This window comes from Acipenser ruthenus, chromosome 13, assembly GCF_902713425.1.
Source record: "Acipenser ruthenus chromosome 13, fAciRut3.2 maternal haplotype, whole genome shotgun sequence".
In the NCBI taxonomy this organism is placed as follows: domain Eukaryota; kingdom Metazoa; phylum Chordata; class Actinopteri; order Acipenseriformes; family Acipenseridae; genus Acipenser; species Acipenser ruthenus.
Window position 1 is genome coordinate 37,177,211 of NC_081201.1, and position 9,570 is coordinate 37,186,780.

Below are 9,570 nucleotides of genomic sequence, written 5' to 3' on the forward strand. Positions count from 1 at the left end.
GCTTTGAAAATACTAATTCTGGATGCGAGTGAGTGCTGTGCTAAACACAAGGAGTGACTTTCATTACATGTATGCATTTTTAACATTGACAGGACTTAAACTGATATTAACTGATGACTCAATGACCTAATCAGTGGTTGGTACCCTGCTATTGTGATTAGCAATGGTACTAACGTGAGTCCAAGCAAGTGGATCAAACTCGCTTAATCTCCTTGTTGGGCGCATCCAGTGGATTCAATTTGCTACACTGCAATTGTTTATTGTTGTATCCTATTTCATATTGTATTTTAGTAGTATTATTTGCACTTACTGTAAACTATACTGTATTTAAATATTAATCTTGCATTGTAACCCTGTACTGCCCTGTAAGTCACCTTGGATAACTCAGTCTGGCAAATAAATACAATCAAATAATAAATATAATAAATATTTATTTTTAGAAAAGTATTAAACTAAAGTGTATACATTATTTGTCTTGACTCCTTTGCTTATGTTTACTTTTATATAAGACTTTGGAACGCCGGAAAAGAATACAGTATTAAGGACTTACCTAAAGGTTTAAGAGTAAACATTACTCTTCTGTGCCCCCTAGTGGTGCTCTGTTTTACGTTTAAAATGTAACTTTCTAACTACAGTACGTCACCCACCTTTCAGTGTGAAAAACTGATTTTGAGCAGATTCGAGTTCTTCATTGAGACATCATTTCAACCTGTTAAACTACAGATTCGAGTTCTTCAATAAGACATCATTACAACCTGTTAAACTACAGATTCGAGTTCTTCAATGAGACATCATTACAACCTGTTAAACTACAGATTCGAGTTCTTCAATGAGACATCATTACAACCTGTTAAACTACAGATTCGAGTTCTTCAATGAGACATCATTACAACCTGTTAAACTACAGATTCGAGTTCTTCAATGAGACATCATTACAACCTGTTAAACTACAGATTCGAGTTCTTCATTGAGACATCATTACAACCTGTTAAACTAAATTCCTCCAACTTTTCTCCTTTAAAAAAAGAAAGTTAACGCTGGCTCAACGTTTATTCAACTTGGTAACTTTGCGCTGATTCATGAAGCAAGAACACATTACACTTGCACGCATCAATCAAGAGGTGCTGGCCAGTGTCGTGTTGCATTACTTCATCAGGGCAAATCACCCTAGAGCAGTGTGAAGAGGACATGTTGATGTCATCTGGCATTATAACATGCTGATCATTAGTGTACTGCCAGCACCCTGGTCCCTGCTTTGACACATTCAGTGGTAGAGCCCCTATCAGGTTCTATCTTGAGTGTTAGAACCCTTGCAGTGAAGCCAAACAGAGTTTCTTTCACCTCGTGTAGAAGCAGATATTTTGAAATGAAAAGATGTTTGCTGTAGCATGTGTTTCTTTGAAAACCTGTAAAATGAATAGACATACACTCTGTACGTTTTTATTCCAGTGAAATGTGTATTTTAAAGTAAGAATTTACATAGGGTAAACACAAGTATGTTCAGCTTTTCCCCTTAAAAATTTGGGCCCATACTAAGTCATACAGTACGTGGATCCTCTTTCGAACCGACAGGTGGCAGCAACGGCTTTCTATCTTGAGCTCACATCTTGATCATTCTATTAGTGCAATGTCATTTAATGTCCTGTATACTACAGTATGTGAATATCCACGTTCGATATTAAGGAACAGTAATGACGGACATCTGAAATATATCATTATCCTTAATAAAAAGAAAAAGAAATGCTTACAGATTAAGAGCGGTTCCTATACATTTGCAATGCAAAACAATATGCTCCTGGTTAGGTACTTTATGTATACATTTATACTATAACATATTTTCATTGCTTTTCTAAAGTTCATATTTATTTAATCCCACCGTGTATTCTTTTACTTCGTGTTGCAGTCTTTATAAAACGGTAGTCTACTTGACGAAAAAGTAAAACGAAAACTAGTTATACTATTAAAACATGAAATAAAAGTAAATCGAAAAAAGAACACGTTTTAGAGGTGACTGGCGATGCATTAAATATACAATAAAACCCAGTCTCTTGCTGACATCAGCACTGCGCCAAAATGGACAGTTCCATCTCCGCTTCCCAGCAGGCTGGTTAAAACTGCATTCACTTTCCAGTTACCTTCGTAATTTTAAAACTCTGATATCAAATAGTAGAATGTTAAAAAAAAGGACTCTCTTCTTTGAAACTGCTGCTGTATAGGAATAATTATCAATCTGACTTGGGTAAGCTGCTTTCTCTGACTGAAGTTCATTATTGATTTGGACTGCCCTGCTATATAAAAGGGCACAGGCACAGCTGCGCTCTTTCCACTAAGACGACAAGATGAGTTACGGATCGGATCTCTACATCTCCTCCTCCTACAGGAAGATTTTTGGGGACTCCCCCCGCTACTCGCCCTCCCCATCCAGGCTGGGTACCAGCTCCCCTTCTCGGAGCTCCATCTCTTCCAGCGGCTTCAGGTCGCAGTCTCTTTCCAGGAGCAACACCTCTGCCCTGGGATCTTCCTACAGGAGGACGGGACGGTCTGCCTTCGTTCCAGTGTCCAGTGAAAACCTTGATCTAACCCAAACCTCGGTCCTCAACAATGAGTTCAAAATCATTCGGACCAACGAGAAAGAGCAACTGCAGGGGCTCAATGACAGGTTTGCAATGTTCATCGACAAGGTCCGTAACCTCGAACAGCAGAACACGGTTCTGGAGACCGAACTGGCTGCGCACAGGCAGCGGCAAACAGAGCCGTCCCGGTTAGCCGAGATCTATCAGCAAGAGATCCGAGAGCTCCGATCCCAGCTTGAGGAGATCAACGGTGAAAAATCGCAGATACTCATCGAAAGGGACAACATTGAAGAGGACCTGCAGAAGCTAAGAGCAAAGTACGAGGAAGAGGTCAGGACCAGGGAAGATGCCGATCAAACCCTGAAGGTTTACAAGAAGGATATGGACAACGCTATCATGGTCAGGCTGGACCTGGAGAAGAAAGTGGAGTCCCTCCTGGACGAGATCTCCTTCCTCAGAAAGGTGCACGAGGAAGAGGTGACGGAGTTGATGGCTATGATACAGGCTGCCCAGGTGTCGGTGGAGATGGAAGTGAGCAAGCCTGACCTTACCTCTGCGCTGAAGGAGATTCGGAGTCAGTACGAGTCCCTGGCATCCAAAAACCTGCAGTCTGCCGAGGAGTGGTACAAATCCAAGTTTGCTAACCTGAACGAACAGGCGGTCAAGAGCAACGACGCGATCCGGGCGAGCAGGGAGGAGATCAACGAGTTTAGAAGGCAGCTTCAGTCCAGGACCATTGAAATGGAAAGTCTTCGGGGCACCAACGAGTCTCTGGAAAGGCAGATCAGGGAGATGGAGGAGAGGCACAATGAGGAGCTCTCCGGATTCCAGGTAAGCTCTGCTCTTCAGAGTACTGTGCTTTAAAACGTTATTTAAACTTTTTTAATCATTTATTGAGTGTCTGTATCTGTATTAGCATATATGACATATATAATGCATTGAGTTCATTATATATATATATATATATATATATATATATATATATATATATATATATATATATATACACACACACACACACACACACACACACACACATTATTAAATTAAAAGTACATTTGTACATTATTAAATTAAAAGTATTTATATTTTTAACATGTTTAAAGTTAGTATCAGACAAACTTGATCGCATTGGATACATATGGGATATATTTATTCCTGTGTATTGTTAAGCTTCACGATTTGAGTTTATACGCAGCAATAAACAGGAGCGGGTCGGGTGGTCCTATAATATGTGTTAGAAGGGTTACATATACTGTATGTGGATTACTGCCAATATCAATCACCTGGAAAATAAAACGACATGTTATTAGGATTTGAATTGCTTGTATTCCAGCTGAAACGATGATGATTATATGTGTCAGGAAGGGATTGATATATCTGGTGAGGTATTGTATTAAGTGTCAGGCTGTTGGATGATAAAGTATTTATGTGATGCTCCGATAGTGAAAATATGTAATCAATGGCAGAGATTCAAGAGTACTGAGAGCGTAGATCCGGCTTCTGTCCATGGTACTGAATCAGTCTTTCATAAAGGTCATCGGCACAGGAGCAAGGTTAATACCATTGACAAAGATAACAGAGAAAGAGGATTCCAGATCAAGCTTAAGATGCTAAATCCTCAACTGGAAGCACTACAGCCAACAATGAGATACATTACAGCGATTTTTTAAAATTTATTTTAAAGTAGGTTTGGAGAATATTAACACCAATCTAAACATATCTCATATCTCTACTCCGCAATGCATGTATTTGCATTCATTGTATTCACTTCCAGGTGTTAATTTGCGCAGGAAACTGACGCTGTTCATACTACAGTATTTAAAAGGGAATTAGTAAGGCTAAACCTCCGATAGGAAACTTATTCGGTTGCATCAATTGAAAGGATGCAACACATGCAATTTTTGGTATGCCAAAATATTTAAAAACTGATATTACTGTTTGTAATCTTCTATAACTACTTGAGCCCTTAAATCCTTAATACGCAAGAGATGATTGCATAACTCTGTGCTGGTGGTTTACAAGCACACATTACGAGACATCACATCAATGGACTTTACGTTTTGTTTTCACGTAAGGCAGTTTGTGAATGTATTAGCACCATGTAAGTCTGTAAATATTGGTACAGAACTGTAGTGGCTGTTATTAATCACGAAGGCTCCTACAATGGGACAGCAGTTTTGTGACGAAGCACAATTACTCGCTTTATTATGAACATATTCCCTATGATTTACATTCACACATGAGCTCTGACTTCTAAATGTAGCTTTCTAATTCAACTGAAAACAAACTGAGGGAACTTGCTCAGAAGCCATTTAACAGTAGTATACTGTTCATCATTGTAAATAATTAAGGAAATAATATTTTAGTTCATAGTTTAAACCATGTTCAAATCTGAAAAACAAAGGCGTTGTCTGATTTCTAACGGTATCATACAGTTCATGTATACAGAAAAGTAGATCGATGCAGAGACCTGTGTACTGTATTTTTTATTGGTGACATAATCAAATTCCTTTTACCACAGGATGCCATTGGCCAGCTAGAGAACGAGCTGGGGAGCACTAAGAACGAGATGGCCAGCCATTTGAGGGAATACCAGGACCTCCTCAATGTCAAGATGGCTCTGGACATCGAGATTGCTGCTTACAGGTACAACATATCACTAACAAGCTGGGGACATATTATGATGAGATGAACCATGTGCTGCAGAGAGCAGAATGAAGTTCTGCATTTCACAAAGCTGTCATCCTGTACATTTCTTAACATCTATTTTTAAGCATGCTATGTACATAGTGGAGAGATGCAGCACTTGAGTCACCTGTTGCCATGCTCTGATCTGATTTCAGAAAGACGTGGGATGATGGGGTCCTACCCTAATAAGTTCCCTAAACTCAGTTCATGGAAGTATTAGAATTGTAAATGCAGTGTATAACATTCGTCAGTATTGAATCACTACAGCATCCTTGCTCTCCAATACCCAAGTGGATGCCTCTTTGTTTGTCTTATCTAGGAAGCTGCTGGAAGGGGAGGAAACTCGTTTCAGTGCTGGGATCAGCTTCCCTCCTCCCAGTATGGGCCCCAGTCTGAGCTATGGCTATCAGACAAAGGTCTACACCAGCTCCTCCAAGGCATCCACCAAGAAGGATCAGAAGGAGGAGCTCATAGAGGAGACTGTCGTGTCCACGAAGAAGGTGGACAAAACCGACCAAAAGGAGGCAAACCCAAGCAGCCAAAAAAACTAAACCAAGAACAAAAATGACAAGGAAGTTTCAGAGATAAATTGTTCTGCAGCATTCCCCATAGCCTTTCCATTCCAATAAATTCCATCCGTTTTCATTTCCAAGACGTTTCCCTCACCTTCCTTTCCAGTCACGAGATCCTTATTTATTGAACAGTGACACAACCCACCTTGTAGAAAACTAAGTAAGCACAAGTAAGAGGTGTAACAACATGCTTCTGATAGTCAATACACACATTTAAATATGTTTCAGTACCTTCAGAGAGTATAGCATTTCTACACATTTACAATAGCAATCTGAATTGCTCAATACAATAAAAAGGCAAAGTGAATAACTGATTAAAAAAGATAATAGACATACCATGAATATTATTCCATGACTTTCTATCAAGTCTATTCCATGCAAGGACAAATAAATCACTCTGGTTCTCTAAACCTGAGAGCTTCTGAAATAATATTCATGACATTGTGTTGGTAACCTCAATGCACAACCATTTAATTAAATTTGTTTCTTATTACTAGAGCCTAGCTGTTAATGCTGCGCTAACACATTCTACAATGCCTGTATCGCTGACATAAAAATCAATAGATTTTTTTTTGTTTGTTTATTTCACAACCATGAAGCATTTATGCTCAGAATCCTAGGAATCACTTCTAAGGTATTTTGATGTTATCTTGCAATCCAATGTACAATTCCTTTCTGAAACCGGTCATATCAAACTGTGCAAAGCCAATGTTTCTCTTCACCTTCTCTTTACAAAACAAGAAACCAAAACATTAGGTGCATGTTGTGCTGTCATGTTTGCATGATTCTTCAGTGTGGCTCATTGACTGTATTGTCACATAACCATAGTACCCATGTTATCAGTCACAGTGAATGCATTCATCTCAGATGTACATGGGAAACTATAACTGGGTGAGATTGAAAGAAAGAAAACAACTCTGGTCTCTTACATACAACACTGCCACAGTATTTTAAAATCCTAGTCAGAGCACGGGCTTGTGTTGTCAGTAACACTCTGAACTGTATTCCCCAGATTGCATACCTCTCCTCATAGCCGTAGCATTGCAACTGGTAAAGACTAGTTCAAAGATATATATATATATATCTTAGCCTTAATGCAGTCTTGCATTGTTCAGAATCACATGTCCAGTAGGTTGTGCATGTCTAAAACAAACATTGACAGATTCTCTAAGGTAGTAGGCGAGGCTGATCCACAACAAAGAGGTCCCATAACTTAAGGGACTTGTGTGTTTTCTGGTTAAGATCACTGGGGTCCATGTGTAATGGGATCAGAACACAATATACAAAGATCAGTCTTTTCCTTAACTATCTATTTATTCTATCTATTTGAAATGTGTTCTTTTGCATCTGACTTTACATGCATCAAATACATGCTGAGCCAAATCTGTTGTGGTGCCACTTTTGTAATAGAAAATGCTAGCAGATTTCTTCATCTCTTGCTTCAAGCCATACACTATATCTGACCAATGTTGTATTTAAGCCTTAGTATGTTTTTTGTAGACAAGTCTAGGTACACAAGAGCGGTAAGCGTTGCTTTAGAAAAATCTAACCACTAAAATTGCACTGCCAAACATTTGTACTGTATCTGTGGCCAGCTTTCATTATGATTAACATAAAAAACACACACACAACACCTAAAAAACATGCTCAATGAAATGCGGTAGGTTTTTTAAATGACTTAACAGCAGCAGCTTTCTGAGACCTGAAGATCTGTGTGCCTACCGTATGATGCCGTTAAGGGTGTGTGTTTTGTTCACGTGAACTAGTATGAAGTGAATGAATTAGCACTAAAAGGGTAGTGATTGAAAGTAGATTCTCTTCTTAACTCCTTGTTCCTGTCTGCTGTAAGGCCCACATCAATAAAGAATTGGCACAAACACCCTCCCCATTGGGTCTGTCTCCTTTGTCAGTGTAAATATTTCAGTTTATTTACTCCTGGTCTTTGAACAATCCTCACACTTATTTCTTATCCCAAATCACATGGGCAATGACTACAGATTCTGCGTTTCATCTGTTTTTAGATTTAAGGTATTTCTTTGTTGAGTTGCTAGTACGTACAATATCTTCAAGTGCATGACATTTTGTAAATAAAACTAATGCGATAAGTGAGCACTTTAGATATGTAGGGTAGCCCTTTACATTCTGAATTTCCATTGATTCTGCAATAAAAATGTAAGCATACCTATTACACTTCAGTATTTTCAACATGCTAAAATAATCAGAGCTTTTAGCGCAGTGATTTAGGACAAAACAGTCATGACATAGGAAGTGGGTAGGAAAGTCATGTTAAATGAATTATTTGAACAGAAGCAAATGTCGATATAACTTTGACAATAAGAAGTTGTCATTGTCCCTTTTCTGCTCAATACCTTCTTGTTCTTTGCTTGATCCAACATGTCCATTTGTCAACTATCTCTCTATCGCTTTAGCAAGTTTGCTGTTTCTTTCTTATCATTGCCTGTGCTTCTAGTCAGTCACATATCCATGGTCAGGCCTCACTCCCAAGCTCCCTGCCTCACAATGGCAGACAGTCGTATCCCTGGTGCTCATGCTTCATGAGGGTTCCCTGGCTAATCCTTTATATTGTCAGAGCTGCCCAACATGCAGTTAAAAAAAACCACCGCCCCTGAATCCTTCATCACTAGCTGTGCAATCAGAGCCCGGGCTCAGTCTGAATCCTTCATCACTAGCTGTGCAATCAGAGCTGGGGCTCAGTCTGAATCCTTCATCACTAGCTGTGCAATCAGAGCCCGGGCTCAGTCTGAATCCTTCATCACTAGCTGTGCAATCAGAGCTGAGGCGCAGTCTGAATCCTTCATCACTAGCTGTGCAATCAGAGCTGGGGCTCAGTCTGAATCCTTCATCACTAGCTGTGCAATCAGAGCCGGGGCTCAGTCTGAATCCTTCATCACTAGCTGAGCAATCAGAGCCGACGAAACACCGAGGATGGAAGGTGCCCACTTGAAGACCCCAGAGATGTACCCTACTTAGCTCAATCCAGAAAGTTCTCATGCTGATGCACTGGGGAGACCACACTGTAGTTGATCCCTGGAGCCAGCATCGCAGCCGTTGTGTGTGCTGATGCGCTGGGGAGGCAAAATAAGCTGATCCCTGGAGCCAGCATTACACTTCAGCCATCAACACTAGGCAGAAGGATATCTACATCATCAGATGGAAGGAAACGCAAATGGATGGAGACACAGATGGATCACATTAGTTTACTGTAAAGCTACATCTTAGTTGGTGCTTATCTTGGCGAGAGCCGAGTTCAAATCAGCATGAAGTTTTAACATCTACTCTCATGTAATGGAAATCGTGGACCAACTTCAACAATGTTACTGACCAGTTGACTCATGTCTTAACAGCCCAGTAATGGGACAATAGACTTGAAGTAGTTTTACAGTACCAATCATGACTGTCACACCAATAGATGCATTATGCTAAACAACCAGTAATGACAAGCGGGCAATTCGCACTCAGTGCTTCATTTATTTTGATTACAGCAGGTCAAATAGTTTTCATACATTGCTTTCAACCCTGGATACGTTTTCCATCCCTGACTTACTTGCCATAGCCAATTTGTCTAGCTTTCTTAAATCAAATGCAATCTAATCTCCATGCACAGGTTTGCAAAGGATCGTAAAACACTATGACACCATCAGGAGTCCAGATCAATGCTGCTTTCTGGTTTAGTAATGAAAGGTTATAAATCGTATTGCTGTTTATTGTAGAAT

General features: G+C 39.7%; 1 protein-coding gene across 1 annotated transcript; it reads left to right on the forward strand.

Annotated features, from left to right (window-relative positions):
* The first annotated feature begins 2,311 nt into the window (after nt 1-2,311).
* LOC117417675 (alpha-internexin) lies at nt 2,312-7,720 on the forward strand. Its single transcript, XM_034029861.3, has 3 exons — nt 2,312-3,404; nt 5,098-5,222; nt 5,584-7,720. The coding sequence occupies exons 1-3, from the start codon at nt 2,340-2,342 to the stop codon at nt 5,813-5,815; spliced, it is 1,422 nt and encodes a 473-aa protein (XP_033885752.2). The 5' UTR covers nt 2,312-2,339; the 3' UTR covers nt 5,816-7,720.
* The last annotated feature ends 1,850 nt before the right edge of the window (nt 7,721-9,570 follow it).

Excerpts from the sequence above, each read along its gene's own strand:
- LOC117417675 (XM_034029861.3), top strand. The coding sequence starts at position 2,340 with ATGAGTTACGGATCGGATCTCTACATCTCCTCCTCCTACAGGAAGATT. Across the intron at positions 3,405-5,097 it reads AGGAGCTCTCCGGATTCCAG|GATGCCATTGGCCAGCTAGA; the intron begins GTAAGCTCTGCT and ends CTTTTACCACAG. Across the intron at positions 5,223-5,583 it reads ATCGAGATTGCTGCTTACAG|GAAGCTGCTGGAAGGGGAGG; the intron begins GTACAACATATC and ends TGTCTTATCTAG.